The sequence below is a fragment of the Eupeodes corollae genome, chromosome 1, assembly GCF_945859685.1.
Source record: "Eupeodes corollae chromosome 1, idEupCoro1.1, whole genome shotgun sequence".
Taxonomy (NCBI): Eukaryota; Metazoa; Arthropoda; class Insecta; order Diptera; family Syrphidae; genus Eupeodes; species Eupeodes corollae.
In genome coordinates this window covers 250965494-250986823 of record NC_079147.1, presented here as the reverse complement: position 1 = coordinate 250986823, position 21330 = coordinate 250965494, and the positions used below count along the sequence as shown (strand labels likewise).

The window sequence follows — 21330 nt, the reverse complement described above, 5'->3', positions numbered from 1 at the left end:
GTTGTGCCTCCATCCAATAAAGTTACCACAATGCCAGAAGATGCAACCTCCAAAGCGATACCATTACTTGATCATATTTAAACAAGAATTAGCGAAATAAGGAAAGAAGTCAGTTCCACCTAGTGCCTAAAAAAAAGAATCCACCTTTCTCTGCCGAAACTGCGGGCATAATGTGGTCAAAAATGGTTCTTTGATCTTCATTCATTAGTGGGGCATTGCGAGCAACAATCGCTGCCAGTTCACGATTCAATTCAGTCTCTATTAAATCAGATGCATTTCAATTTGGTGAATTAATGCCAAAATTACTGAGTGGTAAGTTTGCAATGATAATGCAAAGATCCTCAATAGCAATCAATGCTTCATTGTATGTACATAGCGTCACTGAGTACTATCGTAAGATTGTTGCACCGTGAACGATGTTGATGCAATCAAACAATAGCACTTATGAATATAACAAAGAAGATAAAAACCTATTCTCAGACCTACCGAATGTATTTGCAAAATTTCATTGAAATTAGTTAAGCCGTTTCGGAGTAGGAATGTAACTAACGCTGTGAAGGAGAATTTATATATTAGATTTTTCAGAAAAGGAACAACTTTTAAATTTATTAAGCGAGAATTTTAAATTAATCGAAATTAAATTATAAAATATGTAGTTTTTTGCTCTAAAAGTCGACTTCATTTTTGGAACGAAAAAAAACTTATAAAGCAAAGAATATAAAATTAAGCTTACAGTTTAATAAATTTGCTCATATTTTTACACCAATAGATTTGACTAGTACCCGTGGCGTGGTGGTTGCGAAGGACCGTCATGCCAGACTGGGTTAAATCCCTGCCTGTGTCATTTTTCTCACGAGTACTGCCTCTTGCAAGGAACTGAAAAATCCTCCAAGAGAAATTCTTGTCTTGAAAAGTGCTTTTTCAAATAATCCGTTCGGAACCTTCCATTCCTGGCAACATTACTCGCACACAGGATTGGTTGAGAATTGTAATTTTCTACCTAAATTATATATTATATACTTGACTTAAAAATGTGCCTTAACTGGAACGTAATTAACCTTACCTTAAAGATTCGTGTGTGGTATGTTTTCTGAACCTTCTTATTAAAAAGTCAGTGTTTTAACAATTTTCATTATTCACATGGTTGTAAGATTTTGTCCCAAAGCCTGAAAATTTCGCAAACATTTCTCACATACGGTGAGAATAATGCACTATAAAACTTTTACCTAGAGCTTTGCTAAGAAGATCTCCTGGCTAAGAGAAAACGTGATATCAACTTCTGATATCCGCATCATCTCTGACAGTCAGGCTACTATTAAATCTCTTAACGGTGTCTCAACCAAATCTCAAACGGCCCTCGATTGTCGATCGTCTCAGAAACAGATTTTGCGATAGCAAATTCTAGGTGGCACAACTTACCAACATGCGCAGCCACAAAACTCATATGGCCTTCACTGGACCTAAAGCGCTCTAAAGACTTGTTATCCCAAAGCAGACTTCATATTAGATCCCTAATAGGTGTCCTTATGGGACACTGTCTTATAGGCAGACACGCAATTCGACTTGAGGTAGCCTTAAATGACTTCTGCAGGAGCTGTATGTACGAAGAAGAAGAGGAAACAATCTCTCACCTTCTCTGCACTTGCCCTGCTCTTTCACTTAGACGAGTGAACTAGCTAAAATGGATATCAAATATCTTCTTCGCTTTATAAAAAGCTCAAAATGGTTCGACTAGTAAGAAGTAATTCTCTAGATTCATGTGGTATCACAATAGGTCCTTTCTTTTGGCCTAAGTGTGTGGATTCTAAATCCGCAGCCACGTTAACCTCACCTAACCTAACCTTGCTAAGAAGTCCTTTAAGGTGCTTAAGGTTTTTGTATTTAACGAACCTTGACAGACTATAATGGGTTTTATTGTTATATTTTTGTTTGCTTTGTAGTTATCAGTTGCTACTACTGATCCACGATATTTGAAGAGTTGCATTCCTTCAAATTCTTGCTCGCCCCCCTGTTCTCGCAGTCGGCATTTATTTTGTTTATGATTGTGGTTGTGTGGTGCCAGCTCAATCTAAATGCGGGTATGCTAGTGGGAAAGCAAGGATATAAGCAAGCTACACATAAAGCCCTCAATTCCTACTATTAGCTCGAAAATACTGTTTGAGTGTATTGATGCATTGAACAAATTTAGCAATTGAGAACCTGGCAATGTTGGTGTTGAAGTAGTAGAATCCTTCCCAAAAATGTGGGCCAAAACTCCAGAGATCTTGCTCGGACCCAAAACTCAAAAAATAATGATTACTTAAAAATACATGAAACCTGAAAAGGAACTCAGAAAATAAGGCAGCCAAAAATTAAATTAGGGTTTATGACTAAAAATGTTTCCAAGACTTTGAAGCTTTAAATAGGAAAAATTCTAAAGATACCTAAAAATCCTTTTCCTATAACATATGGCTTGTTGTAGGCCTTGTAACATACCGGAAATTTGTGAAGTACCAATGCAGAAAAGAAGGAAACATTTGAAACGCTTCCAGAAAGAAAAAAAACTTTCATTAAAATACTCAAGATTCTAAAAAAGCTAAACTTTGAACTATAAAATTGAGAGCCTCATTCATTTCTCAATAAAACTGCACAATATGTCTTAAGAGCAAAGTGCACTTACCCTAATTAAATTCATTCTTTCGTAGGATAATAACAAATGTGTTTTCCAATCTAGCAATACTTTCTCCGGAAGTAGTCTTTTTGACAGCTGTCACTTGATTTATGTTCAGTTTTGTTTGACATTGAATAATAAACGAACAAAATAAATTAGGTGGCGCAACAATTCTTTTAAAAAATAAATAAATGACTTAAAACTCTCAACCATTTTTTTGTGCGAGTAATGTCGTCAAGAATCGAGGGGACCTATAGTTTTAAGCCGAATCTAAGAAAGCACTTTTCATGGCAAGAATTACTATTAGAAGACTTGTCAATGGGTAGGTTCAGGCGACATAAGGGACTTGAAAGTACGGCAAGTTTCTAGCATCTAATTGGCCAGCTGCCAAAAATTGCATTCCAATTATTTAGTCAAGAAAAATGTACCTAACTATCAAGTCAAATCTACTTATGTCAAAATGACATTTGATCATGTTTTTTTTTCATTCAACTGAAAGCTGAACTTTATTCCTCATTTATTTATTTATTTTATGCATTATTCCATTTACTGTTTTGTGTAAAAGGGTTCTTTGTCAAATTGTAAAATAAATAAGTACCATTTGTTTACAATACAAAATAAAAAATCGTGTTTTTTGTTTTGTAGAAAATAATGTTTTAAGTACTTTTTGGACGATGAACTGACGGTAGAAGTTAGTGAAATAAAGTTCCAAGTTTGAAAGTCAAAATGTGCGTTCAAAAAATGTAGTTGACTGCAAATGAAGTCCCTTATGTTGTTTGAGCCTGACCAATTCCTCGCAAAATTGCACAGGCAGGTATTGAACACAGGACCTCTGGCATGAAAGTCCTTAGCACTAACCATCACGCCACTAGTACTACAATTAATAATAAACAGACTTATTCCTGAACAACGTTTGATTGTTCGGTTCGCGCGCCGCAACAAAACAGTACATTTATTGATTTGTGTCTCATGAATTACCTTGTCAAGTTGAATAACTATGCATTTTAGCTTGAAGAAAACGCTATTTCTACAGCCTCAAGACTACACAGGAATAGTTTTGGACATAGCAACTTATTCTGTAACTAACAGCTATAGATTTTGATTGTATGCTAATTGAGGCTACTCAATAGTTAGGTTAATCAATTTATTTATTTACACGAAACCAATAAACGCCCTTTAGATCTAGTAAGCTGGCTTCATTCAATCTTTTTGATTACAAAATTAAATAGGTTATTAAACAATGACTGCACTGTAGCTTTTCAACATTTTATGAATGGATCATTATTTTAAGAAGTGAACATACAAATTAAAATTAAACAAATTTAAATTTAAATGAAAGATGACAATCTACACCTTAATCGATATTCCTGGTGGAAAGATGTAATAAAGAATAATTCACAGGGCATTTCTAAAATAAGCATTTTTCTATAAAAACATCGATAGTAAAATATTTTGAACTCATTCTATGATCGCTGAAAACTCCGTGACTCGTTATTACTTACCATCAAATTTCCATCCATAATGCTGTTGGTTATAACACCAGTAGCTGCCCAACCAATCGAAACGTAATAATATATTAAAATCAACTTCCTACCGCAATGTTTTACTAAAATTGATAAAATATCTGCCTAAACAGAAAAAAAACAGGCATGCTAACAAGCTCGTTGTGTATTCATCTGTATTTGTTAAAAATCATTATCAACATTTTTACCTGACTTTCTGGGTGCAAATAGAGAAAAAAAGTACCAATGCCTTAAAATAATTTATTGCAAATTCTGAAAACAATGATAAAAAGTAAAAAAGAAATAAAGTTGAATTTCTTATCTGAATGTTTCTTAATTTATTAATAATTACTTTTCACATGAAAACGTATTCCATATTAAATAAAAATTTATATTTTTGTTTTGTTTCAGATTCTGGTATATGGCAATGGTTGCATGCTATCGCAATCGAACCACATGCCAGTGGCACGCTTATGATCCCACACGACTTAGCAATCGCGTACCTCTGACCGTTCGCAATGCCCACACAATCAACTATGACATTCGTCTGGTCAATGGCAATCCCAATCAATCAGCATCACATCCATTGACTTTTCAATTTTCATTCGATCAACAAAATCTACTCGAAATGTATTTGATCTTTTTGCTGGTCTATCTGATTCTGATACCAATGCAAATATATGCAGTTCGTTTGCAGAAGCATCCAGTTACGAAACTTTTTACAATCAGTTTAATTAGTGAATTTGTAAGTTTGGCCTTTATAACAACACATTTGATATATTTTGCGATCAATGGAATCGGTCAACCTGATGTCGAGGCAGCGGGTGATATTTTGGATATTTTTAGCAGGGTACGTAGCACCATTGGTTTTTGTGTTAAAATTCAATTAAATAATTGAGTTTTTTTTGTTTCACAGACATCATTTATGCTAATATTATTGTTATTGGCCAAAGGTTGGGCAGTGACCAGACAACAAATTAGCAAAACTGGTTGGATTATTCTTATGTCAATTTGGGTACCATATTGTGCGTTCCATGTGTTCCTATATATCTGGGATAGGGTAAGTAAATTTAGTAATAAGACTAAGGAATTTATAAGTATAATTATCTTTTTCAAGTTATGAAAACTCTACGCAAACACGTAAACACCTCCTTCTATTATCAAAATGTAAGGGGTCTTCCATCTATTGTCTTAACTCAGTCTTAAGACAATAACACTTCCTCTCTTTTGTTACATACGCTTTCGTTGAAACTGACACCTGACTCCCAGTATCAATAACCAAGAGTTTTTTCCTTCTCTAAATGTCTACAAAATAATAATCAGCCCACCGTTCGCTCAGAGGGGCACCTTGTGTGGGAGAGAATTTGGAAAAATCTTCGACCGTCCTCAACCCATCATTCACCAGCTCTTCAATTTTCCTTTTTCAAAGAAACTCCGGAAGAAGTTAGAAAAAAATATCGTGTAGAAGCTGAAATTCTGAATCTTTGAGAAATTGAAATTTAGTGCAATGGATTCTTTGTTAAAATAAAACATGTAATATATTTTGAAATGATAGAAGAAAACGCTTCATGAAGTATATCCTGCATTTATCATACAATCTAGCCTTCGAAACCTGGAGAACGACCCTACTGACTGTGAAAAATTAAAAAAAAATTAAAACCCACACAGTATCAGTTTCGAGTAAAATTGGGAAATAAGTATTGAAATTGTCATGAAGCTACGAACAGCTATTCATTTACTATTAATAAAAGCTTAGCTTCTTCGCTAATTAAATAGTTTTTCGACTTCGGTTCTGGCTTAAATGGGAAATGAAAGGGTCAAATGAAATGAAAAACATATGAAGAACATATTCGTTTGTTGCGGTTCGTGATGATTTTCGACTGTGGGAGCTAAAAATCTATATTACTTATTACGGCTCTCTTGAGGCTCCCCCGATAATGAGCCCATCAGTAAGGCACAAGACTCTATTATTTCCTTATTTCAATAGCCATTTTCGCAGTTTGTGAACCGTAATAATGAAACATGTCGGGATCGATATAATGGTTGCAGCATATAACCTCTAAAATAGTTGCCAACCGCTTAATAAGGTTTTCATCTTGAGGTGTTCTCAGAGTTTGTAGTCCCAGTTCCTTGTTTGACAATGTCAGCAAGTATTCCCAATTTTTCTCGAAACTGATTTTGTATATGGATTTTAGTTTCCTTTTTTATTCCCGCAGTCAGTGGGGTCGTTTTCCAAGCTTTGAAAGCTAAATTGTATGATAAGTGCAAAGATGACATTCCCAACTTTAGTGTTGGTTTACACTGGAGTTTTGCAATGTCATTCATTTAAGATGGCTTTGCCCCGCAAATGGTACAATTGCTACTAGAAGTTGTATTTGTAACAATTTGTGCCGTTTTTCCATCTATCATTGTGAAATACATTTCATGTTTTATTTTAATAAAGAATCCATTGAACTCAATTTCATTATCTTGGAGATTCCAAAGTTCAGCTTCTCTTTTTCTTTTCTAACTTCTTAACAGAAAAGAAACAAATGTTCATTAGAAACACCTCCCATTGAAACTTCGTAGTTTTGCATACTGCGACTTTGACCACATGCACCATCGCATCCCCATTTGGTGTCCAAGATAAGATGTTGGTCTTGGCTCACCATTGTCATTTTTTCAAAAGTTTGGAAAATTCTTTTACATGTGTGATCTAATAGATCTTGCAAAGGAACACAGGCAGAAGTTTCAGTAGCAGTCGAGTTATCCGGGTAGCACTTTTTTCTTGCTTCGGTAACCTTCTTATATGAAGGGAAGATATCGTGCCCAATTTCTTTCGTAGCTTTTCGAAGAATCTTATACTGCTCGACTTTGCCTGAATGATCAAGGCAAGAGCAGAATCAGCATCACAATCTGAAATCTTTGGTGAAGATGTCGAAGCCGCAGCTTCTATTATAACTTTATCCACATCATCCCGAAATTGACGAAGTTTACGCCTCTTACTGCGATTGCAACATTCTTCAAATGCTTTAACTGGCCTCCCACCTAGCCTGGCCCGCGATCTAATAATATTGTCTTGATTAGATTCTTAAATGCATTTCAACCAATCACGATTCTTATGAAGGAAAACACTTTTTTTGCAAAATGATACACGGTATCGCGAATTGAATTTCGGTAAAAAATGTGTATGGTATTCTTTCACAATAGAATAAACCTGTGTTTCCGATATATTCGAATATGTTTTATTTAGGAACAGTTCTAAGGATTCGCCTTTTTTCAAAATTAAATCAGCTAAAACTGAACGAGATATCGAAAAAAACGGACATCGTGACTAAGTGAACTTCCTATCAACGCTGAATTAAACCGAATGTTGATTGACCTTCGAAATAATTAAGAAGGTTTTGAGAGGTAACAGTTAATTTACAGTAAGTTTCAATAACAAAGCTAATGACGCATGATAAAAATATGGGTTTGAATTTGACACGTGTTTTATTATTTTAAAAACAACACGCGATATTGCTTCCTATTGAGAGTTTTTTTTTATGAACCAACAATTATTTGGTACATATTCTAGTGTTTGGCTTTGAGGATAGGTAAAGGGAAAGAGAATTGAAAAATAATTGCAAGCTAGATAAAAAGAGATGTATATAAACTCTATTTACCACATTGTCTTATTTTTCCGATTATATATGTTTCCATATATGTAGGTATAGATTTTTTTATTTATTTCAATCATGTTAGCAGAAAAAATTGTTTAAAACTTTAACAATATACTGATCATTTAAGGAATACCAATATTTTATCAGTTTTCACAAACTTTGAGCGAAAATCTACTGGTCTACATTTTTTTTTTTAAACGAATTTCATTTTCTGATTCTACAACACAATTAACTAAAAGAAACACTTTCAGTTTTAAAAAATCCTTATTTCAGAAAAATAGGTTTTGTCCGCAGTTTCTCCACTGTGCATCGTACAGTGCCGCGAAAATTGGAAAAAAATAAAAAAAAGCATACAAATTGTGATTAGTGCATCGAAAAGAAAAAAAATTCTTTTCCAGATTGAAAAGAAGCGTATACAATTCAAATCGAAAATGGGACTAACTGTTGGCCAACCGAAGCAAGGCTTTGGGTAATCAAACGATATTAACACTGCTCGGATATTCTTTTCTGATCCACAGAAAAGTTCCGAAATAACAAAAATCGACCAAAACTTGATTCAAAAATTAAATATCATCTTACGAGTAATAGCAACAGGAATTAACATCCATTTCAATAAATTTAATATACTCATTTGTAAAACAAGAGAAATGTATTTGGATCTTTATAGATGGTAATATATGCCCTGTAATTTGCACGAACTATTTTTTCATAGTATAGATGTAATGAAAAGTTTTCACATACTAATTGGACAAGCTCTTAAAGGCTTGCATAAAACTTTTCGCCAGACTTGGCTTAATCATGCAAGAAAATTCTCAAGAGTTAACAACTGTAAGGACGTTATGAACCACTTGCTACTTATGTCAGACCCGTACCTTTCTACTCAAAGAAAATTTAAAAGAAAACCCAAAATATGCGATACTCATATCAAAAAACATATAATTGATTATCATGACGACCAATCATCTTCTTCTGATGAAGATAATTGAAGAACATCTTTTTGTTTCCTTTGTATCTGTTACTTAAGCCCATAAAATGAACAAATAAATATGAAAAGAATATGCTTACTAAAATTATGTTTTTTTTTTTATTTTTTTTTCCCGAATTCCCATAAATTCAACGCACTGTGCGTTAGCTTCCCTTTGTGATGTCTACATATCACTATTTAAAATACATTCGACTTATCCTTTTTACAAAATTTGATGAAGAACGTCCGAAGTTGATCTTGGTTCGTCTGTCTGCCTCTTTTATGTGATTTTACCGCCTTCCAAGCTCCATAAACATATAAACTTGCTATTCGCGCGATTAGGATGTGGATTTCAAGCTTTCCCACAATGGATTGTACAAGACACGGTTGAAATTAAAATTTTGTCAATCATTTAACTGATTCAAAACTCAGTCAATTGAGTGACGGTTCTGAGCCGATCCAAATAACTCATCAAACGCTCTCTGCCCTAAACTCATCGTTGCACAGTATTAACGTTCTACCTCACTTCTAATCGCATTTTGTATGTTTTTCAAAAAGTCCAATTCATCCAAATTAATTAAGTTTCATTTCATTTTAAAAACATGTCTATTGAAGGACCTACACAATTAAATTTAGTTGCATGTCCTTCTTATCGCCGTAGAGGTTTTTCTTCATCCCCGGTCGGGTACAATTGAAATCTACGATAACTGCGTAACAAAAGACACAAGCTGTGAAACGTTATCCTACGCTCTCAATGCCCAACTGACTATTCGAAGTATTTTGGTGCTTATCTTCATTTCAACGTACAGTTTTTTCTACCAAGAATATTTACATATTTACTTAGTCTAACCTTTAAACGTTTCGATCACCTTTCTTTCTGTTTTCTATTCAAGAGTTAAATTCATATGGGTATTTATCCTCTTTGTCCATCTTTCAATAATGAAACATCCAATGATAATCTAACTATAATTAATTTAATTAGTTTCTCCATCAAATTTTAAAGATTCATTCTCCAAGATTGGACCTATTGTAACTATTTTTCAAGTTTTGAAATAACATAACATCATAATATGAAATTGATTTCATCTTACCTTTAAAATCGTTAATACTACGTCCTGTTTAGATCGGTACGTTCCAATCCCATTCTAGCCATTTCTGGCGTCCCCTAAGTTGGACATTAACAAATATCAAATATCCCTTTATGCTGAAGATACAAAATTGTTCAAAATCATTACATCTTAAAACAACTTCTCGAATTTACTATTTTCATAATTATTTCATAAAAAAACATAATGGATCTTGGACTTTTATGTGACCGTGACCTTAAATTTCTACTTCAAATTAATGAAATATTTCATAAGGCCAAGCATTAGGTTATGTTAAAGCCGGTCTGAAGAATTCTAACACATACGCGACTACTTACTTGAATATGCGTCACAGATATGGTCTCCATATATCAAGAATGTTAAGCACTCGTACTGTGGCGAGAATCCTAAAAGATCTTAACATACATACATAAATCCGCTGGTCCGGATGGTATCCCCGCTATTGTTCTTAAGAGGTATTCTTCAACGCTGGCAAAAGCACTGTTTAAGCTTTTTCATCTGTCCTAATCCTTGGGTCTCGTTCCGAGCGGATGAAAAATAGCAATTGTCTAGCCTAGCCCATTCCCAAAAAAAACACATTATTCCTTACCCTTTTACTACCGACCGATTGCACTTTCGTCCCTTCTTTCCAAAGTCTTTTAAACGCTGATTAGTTATCAGCTCAAAAAAATATCTCGAAGATCGGAATCTTCTTAATAACCGGCAATACGGCTTTCGCAGTAATAGGTCCACTGGTGATTGTATAGTTCATCTCATCGTACAGTGGAGCAAATCTTACCATTTTTTTAGAGAAAGTAAATTTATTGCATTATACATTTAAAAAGCATTTGATAAGGTTTGGCATCAGGTTGTTTTATCGAAAATGCGTGCTTTCGATTTTCATGAATCCCTCCTCCATTGGATTAGTAATTACCTTTCGGATCGTTCAATACAAGTTGTATTGGATTAATTCAAGTCTGAAAACCACAAAATATATGCTGGTGTGCCCCTTGGCTCTGTCCTATATCCAACACTCTTTATCATCTTTATTAATGATCTCCTGTCTGCAACTTCTAATCCAATACTTTGTTTCGCTGACGATAGTACTCTTAGCTTTTCATATTCGTTTTCAGACTCACATCCCTCTTCTTCGGATGTGGAACTGCAACGACAAAATATGATAAGCTCATTAAATTCCGATCTAAACAGCATTTCTGCTGTTAAACCCAATCCTGTTTTGCCACTATCCATGAATGGGACTTGCATCGAGATGACTGAACATCTCGATATTCTCGGTATGCCTCAATAACCACCTTTTGAGGAACGATTACATAAGCGATGTCGCCAAAAATGCCACAAGATGTTTTGGTTATGTAAGGCGATGTCCTTATCTATAACACTTATATGCGTTCAAAGCTTGAGTGTAACTCTTATCTCTGGGCTGGTGTTCCTGCAACTTACTTGAGCCTCTTTGACAGTATAGAACGTAGAGCATTTAGATTAATTGGTGATAACACCATCATAGGATCATTTACGTTGCTTGAACATCGTCCTTATGTTTCTTGTCTTACTCTGTTTACCGTTGTTTTAACGGTTTATGCTCCAGATAAATAGCCAGTTGCATTCCTCCTCTTATAACAGTTCAACCTAATACTCGCACTTCTAGGAATGCTCATCAGTATTCCCTCCAGCCCAACTTCGGTCGTACTGTCAAGTACAGAGATTTCGTTCTTTAGCCGTACTACACGAATGTGGATTTCCTTACCGCACTCGGTCTTTCCAAGCCATTGCAATATTCAGGAATTCCAAACCAATGTGCACAGACATCTCCTCTCAACCCTTCTTTCCCTTTCCTAGTGCTCACACTGTGTCTACATAATAAAGGTAGTAATATCCCATTGAGTGTGCGAGTATTATGAAAAAAAATCCAACAAAGATTCCCTCGTTTTGCACTCTTACCTGGAAAAATCCTTGGATCTTAAAACAATCTTCAATTATTACACCTCGTCTCATTTTAGAAATTGCTGACATACTTTTCATCAACAACCATCGAAACTTATTCTGCAGTAAAAAAAAAAAACACCATTTACTTTGTCTTTTAACTAATAAGGAACAATTTTTGATTAGAAAGTTAGGACTCAATTGTTTCCTCAAAAAAAAAAACACTAAAATATTATTTGCATATATTTTTCTAGACGGAAGTTGAAGTAACTTCAGACATTGACGAATACCAGACTTGGCCTGGATGGATAGTCCTAATACTTCGGTGAGTTTTTTCTTCTTAGTTTTTTTTATATATTTTGGTAATTTTTTTTAATGAAACAAAATTTTGTATTACAGGACATCTTTCATGATGTGGTTCCTTTATGAACTACGCAACACAATGAAATATGAACATTCAACAAAGAAATTAGATTTTCTTTTACATTTGGGTGCCTCCAGTTTGGTGTGGTTCATTTATTTGCCAATTGTAGCGGTAGTTGCATTACAAGTCAATTCAATGTGGAGGGATAAACTATTATTAGGCATAACAAATTCAGCTGATTGCCTAGCTTATTGTATTATGACAGGACTCCTGTGGCCAAATCGTTCTGGTCAGTATCTTCTACTGGCTGGTTCACATTACTCAGGTTTGTTTCTTTTTTTTACGAATTTAATCTTAAGAGAGAACTTAAAATATTGTTTTTTTTTTTTTTATAGGTATGGATGAATTAGATGAATTCAATGAAGCTCCACACATAATTCGTGAACGCGAACGTCGTCGCAACTCACCCGAAGCAGTTATTGCCACAAATGGTACAGGAGTCGTTGTTTCAGCTGCCAATAATTTCCCAATTAATGGTGAAATATGTACCGATCTTCTTGAAGGAGAAGATCTTGACGCAGAGCTATTAACTGATTTACACAAAAATAGTAATGTAATAGCATAGGATTAATCTACAAATCAACAATGAAAAATATTCATAGAAACAAAAACAAAACAAAACAAAAAAATAAACGTACGTATTTGATAGATTTTTATTAGGACAACTCATTAGGTTAAACAAAAAGAAAGAAAAAAAGAAGAAAGCAAGATGATAAATGAGATGTTTTCTATAGTTTTTCATAGTTATTTCTAAAAAAAGCAAACACTTTGTTATATATATATACACAGACATAAGACACACCCAAAAAAACACAAAACGACATACCATTTGCATAATTTCTCACAATTTTTAAACTTTCCACAGACTGTTTTGTAAATAATCATAGTCTATTAAAAAATAAGTTAAGATAAGAAATTGTTTTTTTTTTTCCCTTTTTCTGTTGGTTTGTTATACAGTGGATTCCATACTTAATCGGAGGCAGGAAATATACATTTTGGACTGCAATTTCTTTAAGATGATGTATAGATATTGTAGAGTTTTATGTTGACAATATAATATTACTTTCAAAATCAATGTTATGTTTACAACGAATTCTCAAAGTATGACATTATGAAAAACTTTCTCTGAAAATCCCTTAAAATCTGGTAATTTTGAACTGTTTAGAGTTTGTGAGTCGTATATGCCAGACTTTGAACTTTAACCGTGTTTTTCTCAAAGCAACGACCACGATATTTAAAAAAAAAAAATAGTGAATCCATTTTACATAGTTTCTTATGTAAGAAGGTATTTCTTTATCGAAAAAGAAAAAATAAAGAGATTTTCAACCGGGATATAGACTTTTACTTTCCATCAACTAATATTTTTTTTTTCAAAAATGTATAACTCTTCAAGTCCTTCAGTTAAAAATAAAATACAAAAACTTTATTAATTGATTTTATTTCAAATGATCAGTGGGAAAGTTACAGTGGTCACCGCAAAAGGCGTTTTTTAACACAGTTGCGGGTTATATATAATGTCTGATAGTATTTGACTTGTGAAACATCATCCGTAAAACAGCATAATTTTAGTGTTTTTTGTTTTTTTGAAAATAAAGAGCTGGGAATAAATGTTAAAACCGAAGTGGTAACATTGAAAAAGGTCAAGTTTCCACATTCAACTTTTTACCAAATTAAAAAAAAATTGTGATTGTGATATTCAAAAACCCGATTTTAATATATTGTAAAAGTAAATATTTTATCTCGAATCATCAAAGAGAAAGCTGGTATAATGATTTTTTTGGACTATGTGTATATAACTAATCATATGTAATCATTTTCCAAATTAAAAATTACAAATCACGCTTTTTCGAAATTTTAGTGTGACCCTTAAATAAACCTAAAGGTTTTAAGTTATCAAAAAGCACATAATCGGACACCTAATATAAAGCTCTTTGTTGTGCATGTTTTCGATTTAATAACTTCCTTAAGGCATCGCTTCGGGGAAGTCAAGAGACAAATTTTGAGCTGAATTCAGTGCTCCTTTTTTCCAATCTTCTTGAAATGAAAGTTACAAACAACCTAGCTGTACAAGATTCCAAGCTTACTCACACTGGACACAAAATATTGCTTGAAAATATTGATATAAGCCTTTTGATTCATTTCACAAAAATTTAGTTACAATTCCAGAACTTGCAACATCTCTCTAAACCATGACTGACGCACCGCCATCGCCATGCTTTACAGTAGCTCGAGAGAGTTATTCATTTGCTTTCCGTCATAAATACATTCTACCGTGATGTCATGTATAACGGTTAAATAACTAGACACAAATACGTAGTTTTAGCTCATTTCAGGAAGACATTCTTATTTACATGCTGCTTGGTTATGATTTTGAAGAACTTTGCAGTCTATTTCAAAAATGGAAGATTTGAAGGATAATAAGGGATTTTTGTTGAATGACTTCTGCCCAAATTTTTAAAACGCGAAATTAGCAGATCAGAAGCTGTAAAATGGCTCCCTTGTACAATGTTAACGATTTCCCAATTTTTGAACTTTCACAGACTATTTAATAATTAACTAATTTGAGTTTCAATGTTTCATAGAATAACGTTCTACTAATTGTACAAATTGCATTGAGAAAATTTATATCTTCCGTATCCGATTAGTCGTGGGATCCTCTGTACATAAATAAATATTTTGTGATTCTGTAAAATACAAGACATGACAGATGATAGCATCAAAATCTTGTTATACATTTTTTCTAAACATTGATGTTATTTTTGATGCTTTAGAAAATTATTAAAAAATAAAATGAAACGCTCATATTGCGCACATTATAATAAAATCGTTTCATTATTAGTTTTCAAAAAAAAAGAATAACTGATTTTTATATTGACAAAAATAAACATACATACATATTTTTTCGAGAAGATTTACACTCACACAACGACTCAAAAATTAACACTTTAAAAATAATAAATAAAATAAAAAAAACAACAACAATTACACAAAAAATATATAATTTAAGATATATTTTATTTAAACAAAAACAAGAATAAGAAAAAAGAAAACTTTTTTATTTAACACACTGTGCCATTGTTTCAGTGCATTAAGAACAAATTTATCAAAAACAAAACAAAAAATTATATGACAAAAAATAAAATTAAACAAGGAATTTTGTGTGATTGTTTAGAAATTGATAATTTCAAAATGAAAAAAAAATAAAAACAAAATATTACATAGAAAATAGGTAAAGTAAAAAAGTATAGAGAATAGATTGTGGCTTACATGAAAATAGAATTGATTTCTAATTTTTGTTTCAAATGCAGAGTGTATTTAGCTTTGTTGTATCTTAAAATGTATCTTATTTGGATATAAATAAGCAAGTTTAATTCTTCCATTTTCCTGTTTACAAGCTCCTTTAAAAAATGACTGGTTTTTAACCCTGAAATGGGCTTCAAATCAATCAAAACATACTAATTTGGGAATTTTTATACTAATAAGGAGTAACTTTTGTAATGCTCCAAGAATGTCTTTTATTTTGTGAGGGTTAAATAAACGCAAAGAGAAATAGGGTTTTCAAATAAGTGGTTTCATCTTAAATAGCCTGCTCTTTTGAAGCTGTCATCTTTTCACAATTGACATTGGGCAACATAAAAGACTTCACTTGCAGTTAACTGGGGCCTTACTATGTTACTCGATTCTACAATGAAAATGCTCGAATTCGAAAAATCGGTACTATGTATCTATTTGACTACTTTCGAACCAGCGAGAATCGAATAGATCTAGTAGTGCCAACTACATTCTTATGAACTTTCGAATAAACGAGGAACTACGTAACTTGAAAGTAGGATTCAAAACAAGACAAAATGGAAAATAATCACTCTATGTTTGCAAGCCAAGTTTTTTTTGTCAAAGTGTAAGAGATGCTCACTCATAGGCGAATCAGTTGAATATAAGTCCCACCTCCCATCATCCGCCCCAATTACACCGGTAATTCGTGATTTTTGACAAAAATTAGAATTTGGACTTTCGTTTCTCTTCCTCATTCATTTCAAAATTCATCATCAGCGGGCACATGACTCTTTGGATTGAAGTCAAAACTTAGGCAAGTATTTTTGACATGGTTTGCTGTTTCCAGTGTTCTTTTCACCACCGATTTAGTTTTGGTAACTTCCTGTTGCCAAAGAATGCAATGCTGCTGATAACTTAACTCTTCTGCAAGTAGTCATGTCGGATGATATGGTGTAAAGTAAGAATATAAATCCGTCTTTAGTAAGAAGACAGCTCCTAAAAAAAAACTAAAACAAAAGTATATATTTTCAATAAGAATGCGTTCAAATAATCTACCGTGTTTAAAGGGCGATTTTTTAAAAGCTATAGGAAAGTTTTTCAAAAGAAACACATACAATTGAGAAAAATGCATGAAATCTTTATTTCGATCAGGATTACGGTCCATATAATTTAATTTTTAAAGATTGTTTCATGCAAATGTTGCCTCAATTTTGGCATAGTCCAATTTCGGCATACTAATTCTAACATTTCGGCCGGTATCTCACGAATAAATGCTTAAAGGCGTTAAATCGCACGATCTAGGCGGCCAATTGACAGGTTCCAAGCGTGAAATAAGTCCATTGTTGCGTAAGCTGTGTTTCATGTGGCACCGTCTTGTTGAAACCACATGTCATGCAAGTCAAGCTCTTTCATTTTGGACAAACACAAATTGGATATCATCTCACGGTAGCGCTCACCATTCAAAATTACGTTACGATTCGCATCATCTTTGAAGAAGTACCGTCCAATAATGCCACAAAATGAGCTTCATCGCTAAATTTTTCGATAAAAAAGTGGATTTTCGGCCAACTTTCCAAGAGCCCATTCACCAAAAATTTTACATTGCAGTATGTCGTTCGGTACCAGCTGTATTTTGAAAGGCATCACATCTAAATCCTTCCGCAAAATTTTCCACGTTGTTGAGTTACAGAGGCCCAGTTGCTGTGAACGGCGACGAATCGATAATTGATGGCCATCATTAACACTGGCCGATACAGCTGCGTGTTGGTGGTTTTATGTCCAACAATTTAAATTTGGTGCGAAATTTAGTTACAATAGCCTGAATGGCCGCTTCAGTGGGTCGATTAAGCTGACCATAAAATGAAAAAAGCGCGCGATGACGTTTTTTTACAGAGCACGCATTTTGGTAATAAAATTCAATAATTTGCAAGCATTGTTCGTTTGTAAGATTATTCATGGTTAAATTATAGACCAAACTGATGATTTTTGACAGTGAAACAAAACACGAAACGTGTGTTTAAAAAAGTGTGGCAAAAAAGATAATAGCCAAAAAATCACCCATTTCTCACTCAGTTCCATTATTTTGAAATTATCTCTAATTCTTCTATTATTTGCTCGTACCGTTCTTCATTTCCTCGATACTTACTCGTTCGAAAGTACAATTTTTTTGAAAACAAGTTGGTATAACCGGCATCCGATTCTACTTTCATACGGAGTACGATTTGAAAGTAGAATCGGAAATGAGTTTCGAATAGAATCAAAAGTAGAATCGAGTTACATAGTACGGCCCCTAAATTCTTTGAACGTACATTTTGACCAAGGCAACTAGTTAGTTTTTCAAGGGTCATGAATTTCAAATTCAGAACTTTACTTCACAACCACTTCTTTAAGTTCGTAGTACAAACTTTACTATCTAAAAACACTCCTCAGGCAATCTACAATTCCATCATGATTTGTTTTTTGTATTGTAAAGAAATATAACTTATTTCTTTTCCAAATTGACAAGGAACCCTTTTACAGAAAGCATTTAATTAAGTTGTGCAGAAAATCAATTAATCATAGAGTAATAAAGTTCAGATTTAGTTAAATGAAAAAAAAATTATCAACTGTCATTTTAATGGAAGTAGACTTTTCTTGGCTAACTTTAAAGTAAACTTTCCATTTAAGTTGCCTTAGTTGGAAGATAATTTTTTGGCAGCTGGCCAACCAGATAACCCAAACTTGCCTAACTTTCAAGTCCCTTATGTCGTCTGAACCTGCCCATTGTCATCTTTTCACATTGGAAAAGGAAATACTACACCATTAGTAAATATGGAAAATACTTCGCTACAGAAGTGGTCCAAATATTGCAGTGCAGATTTTGTATGCCTGGAATGAAAAGATATTAACATGGACGATATGTTTTTTTTTTTAACAAGACGACGCATGCTACGTGCCACGCAAGCAACGAACAAATTTAAATTCGGCAAGAGTGTTATTTCTTGAAGAGACCACCTAAATTTTTGAAAATAAGATATATGCTATTGTTCCACAATTAATTCAAGATCTAAAAGATATAGTTCGTGAAGTTATTAAAAACATATTGCTTTAAATGTGCGAATTGGTAATTGAAAACTTCATAAACAAGAATAGGATGCTGCAACTGTAGCCGTTAGTCACCATAAATGAATGACATCGAAGACAATTTTCAAATAATTCAATATATAAAGGTGAAATAAGACAAAATCAATTTTCTATCGGTTTAATTTCTCGTGAAAGTGAAATCTAGGCATTTCCAAGAATTACTCTTAAAGAATTGAGAAGAGGCTCGAAATGCAACACTGATATTTAAGAAATGTTCTCCAATACTTACTTAACCTTAGTTGGCGCTACAGCTTATTGTGCTCCTGGGCCTCAAGTAATAACTCTCGCCAGCTAACTCGATCTCTAGCTTGTTGCCTCCAGTTTCGAATACTTAGTTGACGTGCGTCGGCCTCAACTTGCTCACTCCACGGGAGATGAGGCCTGTCTCTGGTTCTTGTTCCCTCCAGGCTAGCGTTGAACACTCAGCTTTTTGACCAGTGGCAAGTCAGAATTATATCTTCTCCGCTCCGATATTACTTTGCCTGTCGACACAAACCATACCATAGATCGTACGCAGAACCTTTCTCTCGAAGATACCAAGACATCCTTCATCCGCCTGGAAGAGGACCAATGTTTCTGCACCATACACCAAGAGTGGGATTATTAAGGTTTTGTGCAGTGCCTCTTTGATACTGCGCGATAGGGCCTTATCCCTAAACGCCTGCTTAGGCCCAAGAAACAGCGATTAGCAAGGGTAATTCTTCGTTTGATCTCGGCGCTGCAGCTGATGTCATTTGCAGAATTGACAGCAGTGCTCAGATAAACAAATTCGTTTACCACCTCGAAGTTATACCTGTCAATTGTCACGTTTTGACCAAGTGTACGGTGTGAATCATCTCTATTTGACGATAGTAAATACTTGGTTTTGTCCTCGTTAATGTCAAGACCCATTTCCTTCACCTCAGACTCGATATTAGGGAAAGGTGATGATTAAAATGTGGCTTTTCGTGCACTTGATTTGAAATATTGAAAGTATGTATTTACTTAGAATTTCCAAATGGAATGAACCAATGAAACAAAAAACCTTTGCCAATTTTCAAAACTAGATCCCCAAATTAAGAACTTTGGTTGTTTTCTACGTTTAAAAAGTCTTTTTTTTTAACGTAGAAAACCAATCTATGATAAAATGTATACTTTAAGAAATTGTTTGATCACTCAATTAAGATATATTTTTTTTAATAATTGTAAACAAATAAAAACTTGCACTCTGTATTTATGTTTATTAAGAGAATGATGCTTCCTTAGTACAACAGAATACAAAAATAGAATTAAATAGAATCAGATAAGAACTCGTGTCAATTTTTAACCAAAAAGCTACAAAACAAAACTTTTTCTCTTATATTCTTTTTCTTTTTCAATTTCTTGTCACAAGTTTAAGATATTGTTTTAAATAATTATAATCATATTACATCGATATTTAAGTACTTACTTTAGTTTGTAACTGATTTGCGAATTTATTTTATTTTAAGGAGTTCGAATTATTTGAATTTATTTCCCTAGGATGTTTCAATGATGATATAAACGAATTGTTAAAAAATTCTTGTTTTTATAGATCAGATTATAAAATATATGTTTTTGGTGTAGTTTTGTTTTCCTTGTTTGAATTTATATAGAACTTTTTGTAAAAGCTTATTCCCATTATGCACTACGATTTATGTTTAAAAATATCCTTACGCAAAAGAATAAAATACATAATAAAAAATAGAGTACATTAAGCTTGTGTATGAAAATGTGAAAGGAAAAGTAGTTAATTATTCTTTTTATGTATTAATTATTATTACTATTGTATAATGTATATTTTAAAATACATCAATAATTAATTATCATTATTATTATCTTTTTTTATTGATTAAGGATTGTAAATGTTAAAATGATGAAAAAAAGTTGATTGTAAAAGAATTTATTATATTTATTAAAATATTTGTACATTTCTTAATGCAAAATAGAATAAATAAAATATTAAAACAGAAATAAGAGAGATAAATAAATAATTTTTATGAATTTCATATTAAAAATAAAAACACATTATTTAGATGAGAATATAAAAAACAAATTAAGCAACAAAAAAAACAAAAATGCTATAAGATAAAGACATTTTTTATGTAGTACCTACAAGAAAAACAAAACAAACAAGAAAAAGAAATCAATTATTGTAATTATTATTGTAAAAGATAAAACAAACAGGATAAAAATGAATGATTTTATTTTAAAATGAGGAAGAGTTAAATAATTAAAGATCGATTAAAAAAAAACATGTTTTCTATTCTTATTTTTATGTTTTGATAGGTTGGGTCCATGCCATGCAATTTTGTTCCTGATTCGATTATTAAGAATTATGCTCGACAGAGTTTCCGAATAGTAGACAAATTTTAACTTAAAGAAGTATTAAGGATTAAAAGAAATTCCCTTCGCGATTCTGGAATTAAATCTCAAGTCACTTTGCTTATATGAAATGTACGTAAGTATAATAAATGTCGACGTTAGGAATAACCTCAGTGTGGTAGCAATTTATAGAGATTTGAAACAAATATAACTTACAAAAAGTGGCAATGGTGTCAAAATTTCAAAAATATATGAAAAGTGCGTATACGCTTTAATGCACCCCCAGTACAAAATTGTGACTTTGATAGTTTTGTGGTTCAATTTTTTAAACACTTTATTTATATTTCAAATAAATTTAAAAGGATTTAGTTCTAAATCACAGAAAAGTAACGAAATGTCTAAGCT

The 21330-nt window shown here is 32.9% G+C and overlaps 1 protein-coding gene across 1 annotated transcript in view; it reads left to right on the top strand.

The window, feature by feature from the left end:
• Positions 1-20594, top strand: part of LOC129954034 (uncharacterized) — a 31830-nt gene extending 11236 nt beyond the window's left edge. The window contains exons 2-6 of the mRNA XM_056067663.1: positions 4564-5002; positions 5069-5212; positions 12038-12108; positions 12183-12472; positions 12543-20594. Of these exons, the coding sequence (XP_055923638.1) occupies positions 4564-5002; positions 5069-5212; positions 12038-12108; positions 12183-12472; positions 12543-12772 (1174 nt within the window). The 3' untranslated portion in view covers positions 12773-20594. The remainder of the gene's footprint in view (positions 1-4563; positions 5003-5068; positions 5213-12037; positions 12109-12182; positions 12473-12542) is intronic.
• Positions 20595-21330: the final 736 nt, after the last annotated feature.